At 46.7% G+C, this 24,496-nt stretch overlaps 1 protein-coding gene across 3 annotated transcripts in view; it reads left to right on the forward strand.

Annotated features, from left to right (window-relative positions):
- CD226 (CD226 molecule) overlaps positions 1-18,557 on the forward strand; it is a 46,111-nt gene extending 27,554 nt beyond the window's left edge. Inside the window, exons 5-7 of one of the 3 annotated variants that reach the window (XM_029064628.1) lie at positions 8,444-8,543; positions 12,373-12,436; positions 16,950-18,557. In XM_029064628.1, coding sequence (XP_028920461.1) covers positions 8,444-8,543; positions 12,373-12,436; positions 16,950-17,063 — 278 coding nt within the window. In that variant the 3' untranslated portion in view covers positions 17,064-18,557. The remainder of the gene's footprint in view (positions 1-8,443; positions 8,544-12,372; positions 12,437-16,949) is intronic. The other 2 variants (XM_029064629.1, XM_029064630.1) reach the window with 2 other exon arrangements.
- The last annotated feature ends 5,939 nt before the right edge of the window (positions 18,558-24,496 follow it).

Below are 24,496 nucleotides of genomic sequence, written 5' to 3' on the forward strand. Positions count from 1 at the left end.
ACCCAATTTCCCCAGAACAAGTGCAGGTAGGACCATAGTTGGAGAGTCAGTCAGGGAGTCAGAGTAACTGAATGACTAACTAAAGGCATGAAAGAGCTTGGCCCGAAAAGACATGCAGGATTTGGTGGTCCCCCTCGGATAAATCACTCTCATTGGGGCAGACATCTATTGGCTTGGAAGTGAATTCAGAGTCTCTCAACTCAAACCAGGATCTCCTATCTCCTTGGGCAGTGGGGGGACTGGAAAAAATAATCTGTTAGGATGTTGTTGGATTGATTGATGGAAGGTTTCCATTGGGGAAGTCACTGGATGACAGTCTTTTGATGAGTCCAGAAATGAAGAGAATTACTAATGATCTTCCAGTAAGTCCAGGGGGCAAATGACTGGCCAGTGGTCTTCCAGTGAGCCAAGTGAGGATTGCCCAGTTCATAGCCCTCCAGTGGAATCCAGTGTTCTTCCAAGATGCTCAATGGTGAAAGGATTGAGCTGTGTTCTTCCATTGAGCCTATGGAGAAGGGATGGGAGGCAGGACACTTGCTTCCTTCTTTCCCTGACTATTACCATTTCCACCAGTAATGTCCCATGGGTCATAACTAAATGGATCACTTCTCTTACACTGACTTTACTGGATAGGCTAGTGCTTTGGGCACAGACTCTTACCAATGCCCATACTCAGACTCCCACCACTTCAGTGGCAGCCCATTCTTGACGTTGCCCACACATACGAGCATCGATGTCTCTGACTCATTGACCTCCTCAGGGACGAAACAGCCTGGGGCTGACCATTGCTCGCAGTCGCAATCAGAAGTAAATAGTCGGTGTTGGAATTATGTCCAGTAAAGGATTAATTTCTACTTCAGGATCATTCGTTTTGATCAAAATGATGCTACCAAGCAAAAACTGAAACAGAAAGGGTACCAGTTGTATTTTTGTTAGAAGCAAACCAGTTTACTTCTTTGGCCTAACTCATGGGGTGTCGGGCCAGAGAGAATCCAGGCTTTAGAGCTGGGAGCCAGATGTGAGAGGCAAAGCTGTTGTGTTGTCAGGGAGGAGTGCAGAGATCTCAGAAGGGTTTATACTTGACATTGAATTGATTACACATAATATCCAGTGGGCTGGTTAGCCAAATACAAGTCTAGTTAAAAGAGCAGCTGCAGTGGCAGTGATGTCATCCCGGGATCTGTTTTCTGGTTCTGGCCTATTTATGCTCTGAGACTTCTGCTCAGAAATAACCAAAGAAATAATCCAGTGTCAGACTAATCCTATACTCTCAGGTCTGAGTTACATTCCTAAGAAGTAAAGTCCAGGCAGCTCACTGACACCACCCATTATCATAATGCCCTCCTATAGCCCCGCAGCACTTATGTACTTATCTGAAATTGATTTACTTATATTAATGTCTGTCTCCCACTCAAGACTGTAAGCTTGTTGTGGGCAGGGAACATGTCCATAATATTGTTATATTGCCCTCTCCCAAGGGCTTAGTACAGTGTTCTATGGAGTAAAGGCTCAATAAATACTAGTGACTGACTGATTGACTGAATATAGCATCTCACCTCAGCCCAGATGTCATATTTCCTTGGGTAACTGCCTCCACCACAAAACTGCTCCCTCCTGCCTGCCACAAATATACATATGTATGTATGCATTTGGCAACACATAATTATAAGCAGTGATAATTGCTGATGTTGGGGAGGAGAAGGATGACCCAAAGAGGGAGAGTGGATACAATCCAGCATTGGGTGGGGAGTGAATTTATTCCACGAATTGTACTTTCCAAGCACTTAGTACAGTGCTCTGCACACAGTTAACGCTCAATAAATGCAATTGAATGAATGAGTTATGACTATCACTGGCCAGGGGAGGGAGAGCAGAAGGAAGGTAGCATAAGTACACAGTGGTAGGGGGAAGTTCACTAATTGAGTATCGATTGTATCCAGCACTTGGAAGAGTGAAATAGGAGTAATAGATGCAGTCTCAAGTGTCCTCTTACCTTCCTCTTCTTTTTTCCCTCCTTTTTTCCTTCCTTTCTTTTTCTTTTCCAGCCTAGTTGCTAGACTTGATACTCGTGTGACCCATTGTTATTTGTAATGATGCGGATATAATACAAAAATAGGGACCAATCTGTGAGTAAAAATGGTAGGTGAGTGAGTGGTTCTCAAGGCTGGACTTTGAAATGGCACAGGTTCTGGGCATTTACAGTCAGCCAGACAATTCTGGACCTCGAAGCCATGGGCAACACAGAACAGATTTCATCCCCTTTCTTGTCCGAAAGGGGCCTCTTGTGGCAGGGGTGGGAATGCCTGCCTTGACATGGCTGGAATGAGACACTCATTCTGAAAGCCGAATCTGTGTCTCTCTCGCTCAAAGTTTGAAAGTCTAACTCCCCTACATTTCTTAAATACATACATTTATCATCACTTGGTTTTTGCGGTTCAGTACTAGCTGCTATCAAAGGCCAGAGATAGCCTGGGATAGTTTGAATGGTTTTTCTGAGAACGTTTTTACAGGTGTTGAGCATATTTCCGAAGAACAAAGACACATTTTCATTTTAACCTTCAGCTTTTGATTTCCTCTATCACTCAGCTCAGAGAACTGCTCAGCTTGGGGTGACTTGGAGGGCGGGAATCTCAGCTAGCTGGAGGGCTTCAAGGCTCTAGGAAGCCTGAGGTGGTCATAGCCGAGCTCATAGAACAACCAGAAGGGAACCTGTGGATTTATCCTGTGTTTATGGGGAGCTCGCTTTCCTGCCCCCTCTAGTTCTGTGTACTGATAATCAGGTTGGACACAGTCCTAGCCCTACATGGGACTCGGGCAGGCAATGTGCCTGTTATACTGTCGTATTGCACTCTCCCAAGATGAAGCGTGGCGTAGTGGGTAGAGCACGAGCCTGGGAGTCAGGTTCTAATCCCAGCTCTGTCACTCGTCCTGCTGTGTGACCTTGGGCAAGACACTTCACTTCTCTGTGCCTCACTTACCACAGCTGTAAAATGGGGAATGAGACTGTAAGCCATATGTGCGGCAGGGACTGTGTCCAACGCAATTTGCTTGTATCCACTCCAGTGCTTAGTACAGCGCCTGGAACATAGTAAGAGCTTAACAAATACCATAATTATTATTATTTAAAAAAGTGCTCTGCACATAGTAAGTGCTTAGTAAATTCATTCATTCATTTACTCGTATTTATTAGGTGCTTACTGTGTGCAGAGCACTGTACTAAGCTCTTGGGAAAGTGCAATACAACAGTAAAGAGTGACAATTCCTGCCCACAATGAGTTCACAGTCTGATGGTCTAAATAGGAGGGAGTAGGATTTAATTCTCATTTTACAGATGAGGATACTGAGGCACAAAGCAGTTAAGCAAATTACCTAAGGTCACACAGCAGACAAGTGGTGAAGCTAGGATACAAACTCAGGTCCTCTGATTCTCAGACTCATACTCCTCCCACTAGGTCACGCTGCTTTCCATATAGGATGGACAGTCTGTCTGCTCTCAAAAAGTGCAAGTCAGTTGTCAATTTCAAATTTCTGTCCCCACTCCCAGGGGCTGGCCACAGCAGAATTATTCCCTGCATCTTTTAGAAGAGTCTAGCCCACTCTCCAGGATTGCTCAGTGCATGTTTTATGTCTCCAGTAAATCATAGACAGTAATGGCGACGGCGGCTGCTAGGGGCTGTCGCAGAGTTTCCCTCTCTGAACCGGCTCCGGTTTGCACTCTGTAAATACCGGCAGTGTAAATACCTGCCTGGAGCAGCCTCTTCCAGTGAATGAGTCATTTCTTCATTTTCTGATGATTTTAAATGGTTGCAGCAGTATTTATTTCGGTGCAAACCAGGTAAATAGAGGCGGGAGGGTTCCGGGCCTTTGGGCCTTTAATCCATCAAATGAAGCCCCGAGAAACAAGGTGGAAACCATGACATCAACCCCAAGTGGTCTCAGCCTGTGCCAAAGTTGCTCTCCCTGCAGGGAGTGTGGGCACAGGGCTGCAGGCTGGCCTGAGTGTGGGCAGAGAGAGGACTATGGGAAAGGGGAACCCAGGACTACTCATGACTTCATTCATTCATTCATTCATTCATTCATTCATTCATTCATTCATTCATTCAATCATATTTATTGAGCACTTACTGTGTGCAGAGCACTGTACTAAGTGCTTGGGAGAGTAGAATATAATAATAAACAGACGTATTCCCTGCCCACAACGAGCTTAGAGTCTCCTCCAAAGGCTCCTCAGTCTCTTTACGATGGTGTCTTGGGTAGAGCTGGGAAGAAGTTGGCAGTGCTAGAGGAGCAGTGCAGCCTAATGGAGAGCACAGGCCTGAGAGTCAGAGGGACCTGGGTTCTAATCCCTGCTCTGCCACTTTCATTCAATAGTATTTATTGAGCGCTTGCTATGTGCAGAGCACTGTACTAAGTGCTTGGAATGTACAAATCGGTAACAAATAGAGACAGTCCCTGCCCTTTGACGGGCTTACAGTCTAATCAGGGGAGATGGACAGACAAGAACAATAGCAATAAATAGAATCAAGGGGATGAATATCTCATTAAAACAATAGCAAATAAATAGAATCAAGGCGATGTACATCTCATTAAAAAAATAAATAGGGTAATGAAAATATATACAGTTGAGCGGATGAGTACAGTGCTGAGGGGATGGGAAGGGAGGGGGGAGGAGCAGAGGGAAAGGGGGGAAAAGAGGGTTTAGCTGCGGAGAGGTAAAGGGGGGATGGCAGAGGGAGTAGAGGGAGAAGAGGAGCTCAGTCTGGGAACGCCTCTTGGAGGAGGTGAGCTTTAAGTAGGGTTTTGAAGAGGGGAAGATAATTAGTTTGGCAGAGGTGAGGAGGGAGGGCATTCCAGGACCGCGGGAGGACGTGGCCGAGGGGTCATCAGCGGGATAGGTGAGAACAGGGGATGGTGAGGAGGTGGGCAGCAGAGGAGCGGAGCGTGCAGGGTGGGCAGTGGAAAGAGAGAAGGGAGGAGAGGTAGGAAGGGGCAAGGAGATGAAGAGTCTTGAAGCCTAGAGTGAGAAGTTTTTGTTTTGTGCGGAGGTTGATAGGCAACCACTGGAGGTTTTTAAGAAGGGGAGTGACATGCCCAGAGCGTTTCTGCAGGAAGATGAGCCGGGCAGCGAAGTGAAGAATAGACTGGAGCAGGGAGAGAGAGGAGGAAGGGAGATCAGAGAGCAGGCTGACCCAGTAATCTAGCCGGGATATTACGAGAGCCCGTAACAGTAAGATAGCCGTTTCTCTGGGCCTCAGTTCCCTCATCTGTAAAATGGGGATGAAGACTGTGAGCCCCATGTAGGACATGGACAGTGTCCAACCTGATTGCCTTGTATCTATCCCAGAGTTTAGAACAGTGCCTAGCATGTAGTAAGCACTTAACAAGTACTATTAAAAAAAAAAAGCTGTCTGTGGTTCTCTGATAGACACAGTTTACTAGCAGAGGGCAGGTAGGAGATGCCATTGTGTTCAGAGATCGCTAAGGAAATGTCCGGGGTTTTGCCCACCATCCCTCTGGAAATTGTGCCAGCAGAGTGTGACCTAGTGGAAAGAGCACAGATTTAAGTCAGAGGACCTGGGTTCTAATCCCAGCTCTGCCACTTGTCTGCTGTGTGACCTTGGGCAAGACACTTCGCTTCTCTGTGCCTTATTTACCTCATCTGTAAAATGGGGATTAAGACTGTGGTTCCCACATGGGAGAGTCTCTTTACCTATTATCTACCCCAGAGCTTAGAGTAATGCTTGGCACATAGTAAGTGCTTAACAAATAACTGTTATTATTATTTTTCAACACACTTAGGATCTGCTCATAGAGAACATCTGTTTTTCTTCAAGAGAGTAGAATTATAATTATCATTATTGCTAAGACTAACTGAGACTTAGAGAAGTGAAATGACTTGCCTAAGGACACACAGCATATATGTGGCATAGCTCAAATTAGAACCCAAGTCTTCTTACTCCAAGGACTGTACTCTTTCCACTAAGCAACACTGCTTTTCTTGTTAGCAACAGTCTTGGACTGGTTGGGTCAAGGGATTGACCTAGAAATAATCAGTGCTGTTGGCAGTGCTGTCGGTCTTATGTCTGTTATTACAAGAGAACAGGAATAGGTGGAAGAGACCAAGACTGACAAATGCTACAATGAAACTACACTCCATAGATAATGAATGTATATTTTTTAATATCCCCCTCAAGACCGTAAACTCCCTGTGGGCAGGGATCGTGTCTACAAACTCTTGTACTGTATTCTCCCAAATGCTTTGTACAGAACTCTGTACAGTCAGCACTCAATAATACAACGGATTGATCAATTTATTGATTCTTTTCGGGGGTTAAGGGAGGAAGCTCAAGAAAGGGAGAGAGATGAAATGAAAGCTGGAAATTTTAGGCAAATACTGGATCCAGGGTGTGGTTCTGGGGTTGAGATCCTGGGACAGTCTGTGTGGACTGGACACAGTGAGAGTGCAGAAAGGGTTTCCATGGTGGAGGCAGGGCTAGATCTGCCTGCCTGGGGCAGTTAGCCAGGGGGAGTTCCCCCCAAACATGGAGGCTTTGCTCCATATAGACCCTGGTCAGCATTGGCCCATAATAACAAAATAATAATAAAAATATTAATAACAATGGTATTTGTTAAGTGCTTATTAGGTGCCAGGCACTGTTCCAAATGCTGGGGTAGATACAAGATAATCAGATTGGACACAGTCTCTGTCTCATATAGGGCTCACAGTCTTAATCTCCATTTTACAAATGAAGTAATTGAGGCACCGAAAAATGAAGTGTCTTGTCCAAGGTCACACAGCAGACAAGTGGCGGATCTGGGATTAGAAGCCACGTCCTTCTTATTCCCAGGCCCATGCTCTAGCCACGAGGGCAGGCTGCTTCCCTAAGTGCCCGGCTGAACATCTCATGAGAGCATGTGTCTTCTAGATTCATAACATCACCAAGATCCGCCCTTTCCTCTCCATCCAAACTGCTACATTTCTGTTACAAGCTCTCATAATATTCCGACTGGATTATTGCATCACCCTCTTCTCTGATCTCCCATCCGCCTGTCTCTCCCCACTCCAGTCTATTCTTCATTCCGCTGCCAGGATTATCTTTCTACAGAAACGCTCTGAACATGTCACTCCCCTCCTCAAAAACCTTCAGTGGTTGCCTATTAACCTTTGCATGAAACAAAAACTCCTCACTCTTGGCTTCAAAGCTCCCATCACCTGGCCCCCTCCTACCTCACCTCCCTTCTCTACTTCTGCTGCTCACCCCGATCACTCCACTCCTCTGTCACTAACCTCCTCACAGTGCCTCATTCTCTCCTGTCCCGCCGTCGACCCCTGGTCCACATCCTACCACTGTATTGGAATGCCCTCCCTCCTCACATCTGCCAAGCTAACTCTCTTCCCCTCTTTAAATCCCTTCTTAGAGCTCACCTCCTCCAGGAGGACTTTCCAGACTGAGCCCTCCCTTTCCCTCTGCCCTTCCTCCCCTCCACATTCCCCCTCCTCTCTCCCTCGGCTCTTCCCCCTTCCCTTCCTCACAGCACTTCTGAACAGTTGTATATATTATTTATTACTCTATTTTATTAATGATGTGTATAAATCTATGATTCTATTTGTCTTGATGGTATTGATACCTGACTACTTGTTTTGTTTTGTTGTCTGTCTCCCCCATTTAGACTGTGAGCCCGTTGTTGGGCAGGGATTATCTCTATCTGTTGCTGAATTGTACATTCTAAGCGCTTAGTACAGTGCTCTGCACATAATAAGCTCTCAATAAATACGATTGAATGAATGAATGAATAGATTCTGGCCACCAGTCTGTTCAGCTTCCATCACCCCAGGGGTTAGATGGAGATGGAGGGGGGCCGGACACCTGCATTTAGACCCGCAGGGCCCAACTTTGCCACCCCCTCCTTTGGGCAGGGAGCTCTGGGGGGCATCTGAGTTGCGGAAAAGCGAGGAACAACTCAGTGTTGATTGTGGCCTGACTCAACATGCTGTGGCTGCTGCTCTCCATCTGGATTTGGGATTGTGCTGAGTCAGAAATACGGAGCAGGGAGACACAGGGCAAGGCAATTTGTGGAAGATATAAAGTTTCATTGCCTCTCCATTCCCTTTGGACTGATTTTTACTGATATTTTAGTCACGCCCCTTTAAGGTGGGTTCCTCCACCAGTCGACTGTGTGACCTTGGGCAAGTCACTTCACTTACCTGTGTGTAATGGGGATTAAGACTGTGAGCCCCATGTGGGACAGGGACTGTTTCCAACTTGATTACTTTCTGTCTACAGGGACTGTTTCCAACCTGATTACTTTCTGTCTCGCCCAGTGCTTAGAACAGTGCCTGACACATAATTGGCACTTAACAAATACCATTAACAACAACAATGTGGAGTTTTCTCCTCTTATCTTTCCATCAGGCTAACCCCCTCTCCCCTTTCTCTCCTAGCAGAACGGGGTCACAACCATGTTTACCTCATTACTGGAGGTGCAGCCTCTGTTTCATTACTGATGATCCTGCTTGCGGCTCTGACCGTTTATTGCAACTGGTAAGTATGACTCTGATCTCCAGCCTTCCCTGCAAGGAGTCAATCTGATGTCAAGATGTCAGGATCCAGAATTTCAACAAAACATTTCCCCTCTACAACAACTCTCTCCTCATGAAACTCCACCCAATGGTTTTTCCAATGGATAGAGCACGGACCTGGGAGATAGAAGGTCATGGGTTCTAATCCTGGCTGTGCCACTTCACTGCTGTGTGACGCTAGGCAAGTCACTTCAGTTCTCTGGGCCTCAATGACCTCAAGTTGGATAATGGGGATTGAGACTGTTAGTCCCAGGTGGGACAGGAACTGTGTCCAACCCGAATGGCTTCTAACTACTCCAGTGTTTAGTACAGTGCTTGTCACATAGTAAGCACTTAACAAATACCATAATTATTCCAGTGCTGAGAACAGTGCTTCAATGCTTAAAACAGTGGTTGGCACATAGTAAGTACTTAACAAATGCCATTATTATTATTATTATTGTTATTTTCTGTTCAAGCCCCCTCTGCACACTGAATGCTCATACAAGGAAAGACCTCTAGGGGAAGCCCTTTGGGCTTGGGGTAAAGGGTCTCACTGTGGCTGTGACCGTGCAGTGCCTTTGTCAGTCCGTCAGTCAGTCAAATTGTATTTATTGAGCACTTACTGTGAGCAGAGCAGAGTACTAAGCCCTCGGGAGTATACAATATAACATTATAACAGACACATTTCCTGCCATCATCTTTCCTTTGGTTCCCACAAGCCGCCTGAAATAAGCAAAGGAGGTTCATCAGAATGGAGAGAGCCAAGGGGTGTCGGCCTGCTCTAAGTCCTGTTCTCCCAGGTTCCTGAGGGTTGGGAGGGTGAGGAACCCCAAAGATCAGCAGATTGGGGAACAGATATGCTAAGGGAAGTGGGGTCCCCTCTTGAGTGTATTTGGGGAGGTGGGGGCTAGGAGTCCCGGGAGCACCGGGACATAAGCTCCTGCCTCTCCCTCTCACACTCTCTGACACTGAGGAGAGAGGGGCGGGCCTGGAATGTGGCCACTGAGTCCTTGTTCTGGCCCTCAGTTCCAGACCATGGTGTGGAGTGTGGGGAAGAGAAGGGAGAGGAAGGGGGGCTAAGTCTGGGGTCCATTCACAGCAGCAGGGATTAGTGGCAAGAGCATGGGCTTGGGAGAGAGAGGATATGGGTTCTAAACCTGCCTTTGCCACTTGTTCATTCATTCATTCAATAGTATTTATTGAGCGCTTACTATGTGCAGAGCACTGTACTAAGCGCTTGGGATGAACAAGTCGGCAACAGATAGAGACAGTCCCTGCCGTTTGACGGGCTTACAGTCTAATCGGGGGAGACGGACAGACAAGAACAATGGCACTAAACAGCGTCAAGGGGAAGAACATCTCATAAAAACAATGGCAACTAAATAGAATCAAGGCGATGTACTTGTCTGCTGGGTGACCTTGAGCAAGTCACTTAACTTGTCTGTGCTTGTTACCTCTTCTGGAAAATGAGGATTAAGACTGTGATCCCCATGTGGGACAACCTGATTACCTTGTGTCTACCCCAGCACTTAGAACAGTATTAATTAATTCATTCATTCAATAGTATTTATTGATCACTTACTATGTGCAGAGCACTGTACTAAGCGCTTGGAATGAACAAGTCGGCAACAGATAGAGACAGTCCCTGCTGTTTGACGGGCTTACAGTCTTGGCACATAGTAAGTGCTTAACAAATACCATCATCTGTCAGGCTAGAAAGCTGTAGAAAGGCTGTAGAGGAAGAGGGCCTTTTTGTTCCCAGAACAGGTTTCCACTGGTAGAGACAGATGGAGTGTAAGCTCCATGTGGACAGAGAGCATGCTTACCAACTCTACTGTACCCTCTCTCCCAAGCTCTTAGAACAGTGTTCTGTTCACAATAAGTGCTCAGTAAACATAATAATTGATTGATCGATTGATGAATGGATGCTCATAGGCCAGCCAATCGGCCCCATCTCTCTTTCCTTTCTCTTCCCTCTGCCTACTCAAGTGTCCTAAGTAAAAGAAAGAAAGAATCAATTAATCAAATCAATGGTATTTACCAAGAGCTTATTGTGTGCACAGTGTTTAAGTGTTTGGGAGAGGACAGTACAGGAGTGTTGGAAGACATGATCCCTGCCCTCTAATATCTTGCCTTCTCTGCTCTGGTCGGGCCCAGGCACAGGCTTGAGGGGGCCACCAGAAATGAAAAACCACGAGATCAGCTTCACGCTGAGACTGAGTCCTTAATCTCCCCTCAGATGGTGTGTCATGTTTCATGTCACTGGCATGCTAGTGTCCCACTATTGACAGACTAAGACAAGATTCATTCATTCAATAGTATTTATTGAGTGCTTACTATGTGCAGAGCACTGTTCTAAGCGCTTGGAATGTACAATTCGGGAACAGATAGAGACAATTGCTGCCCATTGATGGGCTTACAGTCTAATCGGGGGTGATAGACAAAAACAATAGAAATAAATAGAATCAAAGAGATGTACATCTCTAACAAAATAAATAGGGTAATGAAAATATATACAGTTGAGCGGATGAGCACAGTGCTGAGGCGAGGGGAAGGGAGAGGGGGAGGAGCAGAGGGAAAGAGGGGGAAAAGGGGGCTTAGCTGAGGGGAGGCGGGGGGGGGTGCAAAGAGGCAGCAGAGGGAGCAAGATGACTGGAGGTCTGTAAGAAATGGGATCAACTCTGCCTTTCCTTTGTAATAATAATATAATAAAATTTTATTATTATTATTGAATTTGTTTAACGCTTACTGTGTGCTAAAGGACTGTACTAAGCTCTGGGATAGAATCAAGATTATCAGGTTGGAAACAGTCCCTGAGCCCATGGGGCTCACAGTCTCAGTAGGAGGGAGAACAGGTATCGGAATCCGTTACAAAGGCCTGGCATGGTCTCTGGTCAATCCCGGCATGTTCCCCAACTGTGTCCATCTCAGAAATGTCAGTCTTCTTGGCTCTTTTCCCCTCTTTCCTGCCCTTACCCTCTGGGGCAGCAGCTTGTGTAGACTCTGCAGAGCCCATGGACATCTGCCCCTGTCCGGATTTGAGCTCACCATTCCCAGGAAAAGGGCAGGTGTCTAGTGGGAGGTGTTGCGGAGCTGATAATAGCTGTGGTATTTGTTAAACACTTACTAAATTCCAGGCACTGTACTAAGCACTGGGGTGGATACAAGCAAATCAGATAATTGCCCGCAACCAGCAGCAAGCCAAGTGGGGTTGGAGAGAGCAGCCAAACCCTGACTCTAAGGCTAGATTGTCACATGTTTTGTAAATGGTCCCGCCTGGCCCAGAAATGGATTCACGGAGGAGGGAGTAGCATGGTCTAATGGCTAGAGCATGGGCCTGCAACTCAGAAGGACCTGGTTTCTAATTCCAGCTCTGCCACTTGTCTGCTATGTGATCTTGCAAGTCACTTCACTTCTCTGTGCCTCAGTTACCTCATGTAAAATGGGGACTAAGACTGTGAGCCCCATGTGACATATGGACTGTGTCCAACCTGATCAGCTTGTACATATCTCAGCGTTTAGTACAGAGTCTGGTACATAGTAAGCATTTCGGTATCATAAAAAAGGAGGGGAGGGGCATGAATATAAGAATGAGTTAATAGGTGGGAGTGGGGAACGGGGGAGTAAAGCTTCCTGGAGGTGGTGAGCCCCTGGGATTTAAAGAATAGATAGACAACTCCAATTCTTTGCACTCATCTGCAATACAGTGCACTGGGATCGGTTATGTTCCTGACATGGGCTTCTGCCACATTAGACTTCCAGTATTCAATTTGAGTGTGCCCCTATCTCTCTACTGAATGTGTTCCCAGGAAGAGGAAGAGGAAGAGGAAGAGGAAAGCACTGTTCAAAGAGCTACAGGAATTCCAGACCAGGGTAAGAAGGCCATTTTAAGGTTAATATTTTAGTCAGAATCTTCGGGATGTTTGCCCTGTCACCATCTGTGTCTCAGAAACCAGCAGTTTCTGGGGTTAATAGCTATGTCTGAATCCCCACTAAAGTTCACAAATCTTCAATTGCTACATTTTACCCTTAGGGGTCCCAGCAATGTCTGTGTCACTAAAGCGAGGCCTTGGGACTCATTCCGGGAATAAAATGGGATTTAGGGATTGACGGTGGAATCGGGAGCATGATCAGAGGCTGCCACTGCTGGCTGTGAACTAGATCCTCCCTGCTCAACCAACCTGGAATCTCAGCCCTGGGCTTTGAACTGTTCCTGACTGGAAAGCTGGAAGTCAACAGAGCAAAAAAGTGTAAAGTTACGTTACAGCTCTAAATCTAAGCCCACTTTAGAATCACTTTAAGAATGCCCGAGGACCCCATTCATCCCCCATTGTGTCCTAAAGCCTCCCAGGTTTTAGGGGTGTCCTACTCACTGCCTCCCAAATCCCTGCATCACTAATGCTGTAACCACTCTATGCTGAAACCCAGGCATCTCCCCAAAGATGTACGGTGAGGAATCCTGGGGTTCCTGCAAGGAAGTACATCCACCAAATCTCCGAGGGTCTTTCTGCAAGTCTCAGCTTCGGGCCTCAGAACGCACTGAGCCATGACTGCAGGGACACTAAAGTTAGGGGTTCCCGGTCAGGGGAATAGGAGATAGGTTTTAGCCACAAAATGGGATTAAGGAAAGGCTGGAGTTAGTCCTGAATTACCCAGGGCCCCTAGGAATCAAAGCTTCAGATGTTTGCTCAAGCCTCATTCCACATTGCCTTGGGCACCAGAGTTTCCAGTGGTCTTTAGTCTTGGGGCTCCAGTGGCTGTAGTTTCCTTCAGTTGCCTGTTCTCTGGGCTTGATGTTTGACACCCAGACCTGAACTCTGGAGCTTGCTGAGTGGATGTGACTCCTCTTGTCCCACTGGGCTTCTCATCCTCCCAGGGCTCCTATCCCCACCAGGCTCCTCTCATCACTGCTGGGCTCCTCTGATCCCACCAGGCTCCTCTCAGGTCCTCTGGGCTCCTCTCAGCCCCTCCAGGCTCCTCCCAGGCTCCATGGGGCAGGGTGAGTTAAGAAAATTGGGTAGGGTCCAATGATCAGAGGTCTCTGAGGGAAAATAGTACAGATTTATGGGAAGGAAGCATTTGAGAGAGAAGGCAAGTTAAGAGGTTTTGGTGAGATAAGGGATTTCAGAGTTGGTGAGGGTAGAGATTGTGCAGTGGCTAGATATGATTAGTGTTTAGGTAAAATCACCTTAGTAGAATACCACAGAACAGTATTAATCATGTTGCTTGATAAAAGTATTGATAAAAGTACTGAGAAGCAGCGTGGCTCAGTGGAAAGAGCATGGGGTGGGAGTCAGAAGTCATGGATTCTAATCTCGGCTCCGCCGCTAGTCAGCTGTGTGACCTTGGGCAAGTCACTTAACTTCTCTGTGCCTCAGTGACCTCATCTGTCAAATGGGGATTAAGACTGTGAGCCCCACGTGGGACAACCTGATCACCTTGTATCCCCCAGCGCTTAGAACAGTGCTTTGCACATAGTAAGCGCTTAACAAATGCCACAATTTATTTATTTATTTTATCCCACTGCTTAGAGAAGCAGCAAGGCTCAGTGGAAAGAGCGTGGGCTTGGGAGTCAGAGGTCATGGGTTCATTATTTATTTAGGCTCATCTCAGTTCCTCTAGGTTCCTCTGAGCCCTGCTGGGCTCCTGTCCCTTCCACGGGGCTTCCCTCCAGCCCCTCTGAGATCCTCTCAGTCCCTCCTGGAACCTCTCAGCCCATCCAGGGTCCTCTTAGCCCCTCCAGGCTCCTCTCACTGCCACACGGCTCCTTTCACCACAGGCCTCCTCTTCTGGGCTCCTCTCAGTGGGGCTGGAGTCCTCCCAGCTCTGCTGGGAGGCCACAGACTTAGGTCACAGCCTTAGGCCACAGACTTCTCTTACTCCCCGCCCATTCTCCAAGCTTAGAGGGCTCCTCCAGGTTGGGGACTCAAGTGGGTCCCCAAGAGAAGCAGAGGCAGCATGTCCTAATGGAGAGAGCATGGGCCTGAGAGTCAGAAAGACCTGGGTTCCAGTCCAGGCTCTGCCACTTGCCTGCTCTGTGACCTTGTGCAAGTGTCACTTCACTTTTCTGTGCCTCAGTTACATCATCTATAAAATGTGATTAAGGCTGTGAATCCCATGTGGGCCAAGGACTGTGTCCAACCCAATTTGCTTGTATCCACTCCAGCACTTAGTACAGAGCCTGGCACCTAGTAAGTACTTAATAAACATCACCAATATCATTATTATTATTATTAAGTGGGCACCAGGGGGACTTTTGCATATCTTAGAGGCCAGACCCTTCCCTTGACCTTTATACAGCATTGGGATCTTGGAAAACTATCCAGTCCCCAATCAGGACCACTGCAGGCCTCCCAAGGACTACCAAACTGGACTCCATGTCCTGGGAAATTGTGCTCCCAGTCCTTGCACACCTCTCAAAACTCCTCCCCCAACTCATCCCCATGAACAAAGGAAAAATTTGGCCTGGCTGTTCCCTCTGGGAACTTCCATTCGTTCACTAATTCGTTCAATCATATTTATTGAGGCCTTACTGTGTGCAAAGCACTATACTAAGCACTTGGGACAGGACAATATAACAATAAACAGACACATCCCCTGCCCACAATGAGCTCACAATCTAGAGAGGGAGACAGACATTAATATAAGCAAATAAATAAATAAATTTTATCTATACATATCTATACATAGAGATATACATATGTGCTTTGGGGATAATAATAATAATAATAATGATGATGGTATTTGTTAAGCGCTTCCCATGTGCCAAGCACTGTTCTAAGCACCAGGGTAGATACAAATTAATCACTTTGTTCCACATGGGCTCACAGTTTTAATCCCCATTTTACAGATGGGGTAATGAGGCACAGAGAATTTAAATGACTTGCCCAAGGTCACACAGCAGACAAGTGACAGAGCTGGGATTAGAACCCACAACCTCTGACTCCCAAGTCCGTGCTCCTTCCATTGAGCCACGCTGCTTCTCAGTGTGGATGGGAGGGAGAATGAATGAAGAGCAAGGGCACAGCTCAGAAGGGAGTGGGAGAAGAGGAGAAGGCTTAGTCAGGGAAGGCTTCTTGGAAGAGATGTGCCTTCAAATAAGACTTTGAAGTGGCGAAGAGCAATTATCTGTCTGATATGAGGAAGGAGGGCATTCCAGGACAGAGGTAGGAGGTGGGTGAGAGGTCAGTGGTGAGATAGACAAGATCGAGGTACAGTGAAAACGTTAGCATTAGCACCTTCCCCCTGCTGACTGATACCCATTTCTCCGCCCGCCATCTCTCTCTCTATGTTTTTCACAAGCTGATTGTGTCCAGGAGAACTTGGGTAGGAGGCAGGCAGATTCCTGGTTTCTGCATTTGTCTTTTCTAAGTCAGGATGCCCGGTGACCTAATCGGTTGCAATGCTGCGATCTAGAAAGATTAAAAACCAGAAATGGAACCATTACATCATTGCAGGCTCAGTTCCAGAGCAGGCCCAAGACTTTCCACACCTGGTAAATTACCCCTTCCTCCTTCTTTTGGATCTATAACTCTCCCTTGTCACCTCCTCTCTAAGATTCACCTTCCACTAAGGCCTGAGGGGCCAGAAAGGGGAAACTGATCATGAGAAACAGCCACAGCCTCCGGAGGAATCTAAAACATTTCCTGATCTGTCCTTTGGATCCTGCATTGTCTGGGGGACATGAACGCTAAGGCAGATCTACTACTCTGATAATGAGCAAACAGGATACTAAACAAGATGAGCACAAGAAACCGTAAGGAGTTTGGATTTAGGCTGCTCTACAGCATTGGGAAGTTGGCTAAATTTACTTTTCTCTTTCTCAGTAAGGAATTTTCCAGAGAAAAATCTTTGTTTGCAAGAAATTTCCAGTGACTTCCTGCTGCAGGGCCTGCTGCGATGAAATGTTGCAGAAATTGGACAGAATGCTGCCTCTCTCTCTCTTTCTCTCTCTCCCACCAGCAGCCTGGCTCTTGTTTCCTGCTGCCCATACCTGCCCCCTTTCACTGCCTCCTCAGAGCTAGAATGTTTGCTTCTGGGCTTCCAGACCTGTTTTTAGGACAGGGCAGCAGCCTCAAGCCTCCATTTTGTAAATTCCCCTTTCAGTTAATCAACCATATTTACTGGGGGCTTACTGTGTGTAGATTACTGTACAAATGCTTAGGAGAGTCTGATAGAGTTAGTAGCCACAGTCCTTGCCCTCAAGGAGTTTACAGTCTAGCTAGGGAGACAAACCTATAATAAATTACAAGTTAGGGTTCATGTAGAGCCCTTTGGCTCAGGGAGGCCTGCACTGTTCAGATTAGTACACTGGAGCTCCTGAGAGCTCCTGAAACATGGTGTGGGCCCGGCTTCCTAACCCTCTGATTCCTGGTTCTCTTTCTAGCCTTGCAACAGTTATGGGAGACCTGACTTCCCCAACCAGCCTCAGAACCACGAAGATGAAGACATCTACATCAATTGCCCTTCATTCTCTAAGAAGCAGAAAACAAGACGCTGAGCTTTTGGTTTTGGACCAAGTCAACGTGCTTAGCAAAGTCATGGCATAGATAATTATGCTTTCTACCTGTTCACCTGGGTTTCTGTTCTAGCTTTGACGGATACAACTGATCCATTCCTCTGGATGGGAAAAGAGTGTCTGAAATCTGAAAAATCTTCCTACTTTGGACTTGTGCTTCCTTTGGACCCCAGGCCCCCTTTAGGGTGCAAACAGTTCAGGTGATGTGAAGCCACAAAGCCTAGGGAGATGTCCAAGCCAGGCAGAGTGAAGCTTCTGGGGCCAGTGAGTTCACTGCTCCACAGAGACCCTAGCCGGAGTCTCTAACATCTCCTCAGAGTTCTCCTAATCACTGGCCTTTTCACTCTCGATGGTCCAAGGCAATTCAACTATCTCCTCTGGGTATAACTGGATTAAGTTGTTATTGCTGTCTTTTACCTTGCCAACCCCACCATGACTCTTCAATTACCCCCAATCCTGTGAGCCCATCCCATTCCTCTCCTCCCACCATACCTCCCCTGCCCCTTTCACCACCCAACTGCTACCCACCCCTTGCACCACTTCCACCTCTCCTTCCCCACCCCATCCCCATAATGCTGTCCCAGCGCCACCCCTCATCCCCCTCTTCCTGCTTGGGCCCTCACCCCTCATCCCCCTCCCCCTGCACAGGTCCCCATTAACTCGCTTCCATCCAACCACTCCTCACTTCTTGGCCATCCCCACCCCATCTCCCCACCCCATTCCTGTAATCCTGTCCCATCACCACCCCTTGTCCCCTCCCCTACACTGGCCCCCATCAACTCACTCCTATCCAAACCCTCCCCACATCTTACACTATCTCCTCCCCCACTACCCTCCTGCACGGACTCAGCCAAGTTTGGCCTGTAGAACCCCTGCTCCATCATGGGGAAGCTCCCCTTCATCCTTGACTTCTTCCTGATTCAGTCACTCCTTCTTCTTGCCATCACCTAAATCTGGCTTTCCCCAAATGACACAGTCTCCCCTGCTACTCTCTCCAGAGTGGGCCTCATCTTCTCCCACTCCCCCAAACTCACTGGGAAAGGAGAAGGGGTTGGCTTCCTTCTTGCTCCCCAATGCTGCTTTCATACGATTCCACTTCCCCCATTCCACTTTCCCTTCTTTCGAAGCCCTCATCATCTGCCTCTACCACCCTTCTGGATTCCAGTAGCGATCATCAACTGCCATCCCCAACCCCCCAGGTCCCACCTTAACTTTAATCAGTTTGACCCCTTTCTCATATTCCTTCTCTCTTTCTCCATGCCTACATTGATCCATGGGGCTTTAATATCCACATAGATGTTCCTAATGATCCTTATTCTGACTGCCTTCTGACACTCCTCAACTCCACTGACCTCCTGCTCCTCCTCACTTTATTCACCAATTTGTACACACGCTCTATCTCATCATATAATAATAATGATGGCATCTGTTAAGTGCTTACTATGTGCCAAGCACTTTTGTAAGCGCTGGAAGGGATACAAGGTGGCTCAGTGGAAAGAGTCCAGGGTTGAGAGTCAGAGTTCGTGGGATTGAATCTCGGCTCTGCCACTTGTCAGCTGTGTGACTGTGGGCAAGTCACTTAACTTCTCTGTACCTCAGTTCCCTCATCTGTAAAATGGGGATTAACTGTGAGCCTCACGTGGGACAACCTGATTACCCTGTATCTACCCCAGCACTTAGAACAGTGCTCTGCACATAGTAAGTGCTTAATACATACCAACATTATTATCATATCTAGCCACTGCACAATCTCTACCCTCACCAACTCTGAAATCCCTTATCTCACCAAAACCTCTTAACTTGCCTTCTCTCTCAAATGCTTCCTTCCCATAAATCTGTACTATTTTCCCTCAGAGACCTCTGATCATTGGATCCTACCCAATTTTCTTAACTCACCCTGCCCCATGTAGCCTTCATGCCCAAACTATCCTCCCTTGATGACCAAATAGATGCTCTCAACACCACCCTCTCTACTGAACTCAACTCAGTGGCAACTCCTTCCCTAACATCGATCTCGTACCTCTAACCCACCACCCTGGATCACCTGCACAGTCCTCCTCCTAAGCTGTTCTGCTTGAGCCACAGATCACTGATGGTGGAATTCTAAATATCAGCTTGACTTTGTCCACTTCAAGTTTATCTGTGCATGCTTTAACTATGCCCTCTCCTCTGCATGGAAAAAATATTTCTCCACCCTGGTTGACACCTATTTCCATCACCCTTGCCAGTTGTTCCAGTCATTTATCACCCTTCTCAGGCTCCCTGTCCCCTGCCTCCCCCATCCCTTGTCCCCAATGACCTAGCCACCTATTTTATTAAGAAAATTGACACTATCAGGTGCGGTCTCCCTAAAATCTCCCTTGCCCCTCCGCAGTTCCTCCCCTCTCCTGACCCCCTTCAATACTCCTATCTTTCCCAGCAGTATCTCTAGAGGAGATCTCCTGCCTCCTCTCGAAATCCACCCCCTCCACCTCGGCATCCAGCCCCATTCCTTGACACCTTATCAAAACACTTGCTTCCTCCCTTCTACCCTCCCTAATAGTCGTCTTCAACTGTTCACTCTCCAGTTCTTCCCCACTGCTTTCAAGCATGCCCATGTCTCCCCTATCCTAAAAAAAATCCTCCCTTGACCTCACGGCTCCCTCCAGTTATCATTCCATCTCCCTCCTACCATTCCTCTCCAAACTCCTTGAGCGAGTTCTCTACACCCGCTGTCTCTAATTCCTCTCTTCCAAATCTCCCCTTGACACCCGCCCCCCACCCCATCTGGTTTATGTCCCCTTCACTTCACATAAACCACCCTCTCAAAGTTCACCATTCATTTCCTTCTTGCCAAATCCAACTATCTCTACTCCATCCTAATCCTCCTCTATTTCTCAGCTGTCGTCACCAGTGTGGACCACCCCCTTCTCCTAGAAACATGATATCTTGACTTCACTGGCTTTATCCTCTCCTGATTCTCTTCTTTTCTCTCTGGCTGTACATTCTCAGTCTCCTTCTCAGACTCCTCCTCTTTCTCCCATGCCCTAACTGTGTGGGTTTCTCAAGGTTCAGTTCTGGGTCCCCTTCTATTCTCCATCTATACCCACTCCCTTGGAAAACTCATTCACTTCCATGGCCTTAACTACTACCTCTATGTGGATGATGCCCAAATCTACATCTTCTGCCCTGATCTCTTTCCCTCTCTGCAGTCTCTCATTTCCTCCTGTCTTCAAGACATCTCTACTTGGATGTCCTTCTATCACCTCAAGCTTAACATGTTCAAAACTGAACTCCTCATCTTCCCACCTAAACCCTGTCCTCCCCATGACTTTCCCATCACTGTTGATGACACCACCATCCTTTCCACCTACAAACTCATACCCTTGGTGTTATCCTTGAATCCTCTCTTTCATTCAACCCACATATTCAATCCATCACTAAATTCTGTCTGACCCACCTTCACAATATCACTAAAATCCATGTTTTCCTTTCCATCCAAACTGCTACCATGTTAATACAATCCCTCATCCTATCCCGCCTGGATTACTGCATCAGCTTCCTTGCTGACCTCCAAGCCTCCTGTCTCTCCCTACTCCACTCCATAGTTCACTCTCCTGCCCAAATCATTTTTCTTCAAAAGTGTTCAGGACATATCACTCCACTCCTCAAAACATTCCAGTCGTTGCCCATCCACCTCTGCATCAAACAAAAACTCCTCACATTTGGCTTCAAAGCACTCAATCCCATTGCCCCCTCCTACCTCACCTTGCTATTCTACTACTACAACCCAACCCACACACTTTGCTCCTCTGATATTAACCTTATCATTATGCCTTGATCTCTTCTGTCTCACCATCGGCCTCTGGCTCACGTCCTGCCTCTGTCTTGGAATGGCCTCCCTCCTCAAATCCTACAAACAATGATTCTCCCCAGCTTCAAAGCCTTACTGAAGGCACATCGCCAAACGGCCTCCCTGACTATGCCCCGCCCCCCTTTCCTCTTGCCCTACTCCCTTCTGCATCTCCCTGACTTACTCCCTTTGTCCTTTCCCCCTTCCAGCCTCACAGCACTTATGTACATATCTGTAATTTATTTATTTATATTAATGTCTGGCTAACCCTCCCACATCCACCAGAATGTAAGCTCGCTGTGGGCAAGGAGTGTGTCATTTATTGTTATATTGTACTCCCAAGTGCTTAGTACTGTGCTCTAAACACAGTAAGTGCTCAATAAATATGACTGAATGAATGAATGAATGAATGATGCTCAGGAGACAGCCCTTGACCCAAGGAATAGGAAATCTCCAGGTCCTGTCAATGCATACCTTGTCTAAAACAAGTCTTTTCAGCAGATTGGAGAGTCCCAAGAGTTTTCTGCTCCAGACTCCTTGAACTGGGCTGCACAGATCCCAGCCTTGTGCAAGGGGTCGCCCTGGTGCCCAGCTGAACTCACAAGGTCAATAATAATAGTAATAATAGTATTTGTTAAGCACTTCCTATGTGCCAGACACTGTACTAAACACTGGGGTGGATACAGGGAAATTGGGTTGAACACAGTCCTGGTCTCACATTGAGCTCACAGTCTTAATCTCCATTTTACAGATGAGGTAACGGAGACCCAGAGAAGGTAAGTGACTTGCCCAAGCCAAAGAGCAGACAAGTGGCAGAGTCAGGATTAGAACCCATGACCTTCTGACTCCCAGGTCCGTACTCTATCCATTAAGGCATGCTGCTTCTCAGTAGGGGATGTTCCATTGTCATGGCCCTCTAGACCTTTATCCCCATACTCAGAAAGCCAAGTCCTGCCCTGTGCAAGGCAGGAGGTGGGAAAAAACTGGGTTCTAATGGTGGTGGCCTGGGGGCCTGGGGGCCTGGGGGCCTGGGGGCGGGGGTTCCTGTACAGGATAGGCTGCTGCTGCAATTGGCAATCCCAATCCCAAAAGGTGCTGAGCTCACAGCTCAGGTGCTGTGAGTGGGCACAAGAGGAGCAGGTCTATCCCATAGCGACAGCGGACATCTATCAATCAATCAATCAGTCAGTCAATAGTATTTATTGAGCACTTACTTGATGCAGAGCATCAAGTGGTTGGGAGAGAACAATACAATAGAGTTGGTAAACATGATCCATGCCCATAAGGAGCTTAAAGTCTCCAGGTGGGAGACAGACATTATAGTAGATTAGGAAAGGGGAAAGAGAAGAGTATAAGAATATTGGCATAAGTACTGTGGGGCTGGGGACAGTATCAAAGTACTTAAGGAATGCACAGCCAAGTCCTTAATTAATGAAGAGGGGAGGGCAGATAGGAGAAAAAAATGAGCTTGGTCTGGAAAGGCCTCTTGGAGGAGGTGTGATTTTAGGAGGATTTTGAAAGCTGAGAGAGTGGTGGGATGTTGGATATGAAAAGGGTAGGAATTCCAGGCCTGAGGAAGAATGTGGCAAGGGATTGATTAGTGGCAAGATAGATAGAGGTTGGGGTGCAGAGAGTAGTTTGGTGTTAGAGGAGTGAAATGTGAAGGTTGGAGTATAGTAGGAGATCAGTGAGGTTAGGTAGGAGGAAAAATGCTGATTGAGTTCCTTAAAGCCAACGGTAAGGATATTCTGTTTGATATAGAGGTGGATGGGAAAGCATGGGAGGTTTGGAAGGAGTAGGGAAATATGGACGGAACCATTTTTCAGAAAAAGAAACCTGACAAAGTGAAGTGTGGACTAGAGAGGGAAGAGAAAGGATGCAGGGAGGTCAGCAAGGAGGCTAAAGCAGTAGTCCAGGCTGGAAATGATGAATACTTGGATCAGCTTGGTAGCGGTCTAGATGGAGAGGAAAGGGCAAATTCTAGAGTTGTTTTGAAAGTAGAAATGATGGGATTTGGTGACAGATTTAATGTGTAGGATGAATGAGAGAGTCAAGAATAATGTCAAAGTTATGGACTTGTAAGTCAGGGAACAGGGTGGTGCCAGTGCTCTTCTGCATCCTTTCACATTTTCCACCAGAACCACATACACAATCAGTGTGGCCTGGTGGAAAGAGCACAAGACTGAGAAACTGGGTACCATGGTTCTATTTGGGGCTCCACCACTTGCCTGCTTGTGTGACCTTGAGCAAGTTACTTATCCTTTCTCTGCCTCAATTTCTCATCTGTAAAATGCTCCACTGGACAAAGGACTATGTTGGATCTGATTATCTTATATCTGCCCTAGTGCTTAGGACAGCACTTAGCCTATAGAAAGTACTTAAAATATTATCATTATTATTAATGAGTAATGATAATAATAGATATCCACACCCCTTTACCCTCCCTTCACTATTCAAATTCTCTGGGGAGTCCCGATTGTGTCTCACAATCCCACAGACACCTGGATAAAAATTGACTTTGCACAGTTCAGGGACTCAGGGTTTAGGACTAGAGGGGAAATTTTAGCCTGGGCCAGAAAGGGAGGACATTCCTTTCATACTCTTTACTTGAAACTTGTTAGGGCTGCTGGGCTTCTAAGGGATCCTGTGTATTTTATAAACATTTCAATATAAGCAGACACATAAATATACACATTTCCACATTCTACAGTCAGTTTTCATGTCAGCATGGTATCAACACAATGAAGTAAGAGCTGTGTTTTTCAAGAGCAGTGGGCAGATGACAGATCGTTAGAAAATAAGGAAATAGCCCAGAGCACTTAGATCGGCATCCCACTGCTTTCTGCCTCAACTGGGGAAAGAGCAGATCCTTTCACTAGAATACCAGACATTGTAGAAATGCCTCCTTTTTCCACCTGGGGTGATAATACTACATTATGTCTATACTTTCGTTTCACTGATCTCAGTGAGGCTCATATTATACATGCAACTCCTAAATCCAGATGGAGAAACATCTGCCTGATGTAAACATTTTAATTTATTATGACTTTCAAAACATCATTGTCCTGTGTTGGGATAATAATAATAATAATTGTGGTATTTGTTAAGTGCTTACTATGTAACAAACACTGTAATAAGATCTGGGGTGGATACAACCAAATCAGGTTGGAAATGGGGCTCACAGACTCAATCCCCATTTTTCAGATGAGGCAACTGAGGCACAGAGAAGTTAAGTGACTTGCCCAAGGTCACACAGCAGACAAGTGGCTGAGCTGGGATTAGAACCCATGACCTTCTGACCCACTACACCATGTGCCCAATTTGGCCCTCATCCAATCAATAAGTCAATCAAGCAATGGTATTTACTTAATCCAGTGTATTAAATGCTTTATAGAGTACAATGTATTCATTCAATCGTATTTAGTGAACACTTACTGTGTGCAGAGCACTGAACTAAGCACTTGGAAAGTACAATTCAGCAACAGATAGAGAAAATATCTGCCCACATGGATTCAGTGTAGTTCGTAAACATGATTCCTGTCCTCGAGGAGCTAACAACCTCATGGGAGAAGCAAATATTAAA

This window comes from Ornithorhynchus anatinus, chromosome 5 (assembly GCF_004115215.2).
Source record: "Ornithorhynchus anatinus isolate Pmale09 chromosome 5, mOrnAna1.pri.v4, whole genome shotgun sequence".
NCBI classification, from domain to species: Eukaryota; Metazoa; Chordata; class Mammalia; order Monotremata; family Ornithorhynchidae; genus Ornithorhynchus; species Ornithorhynchus anatinus.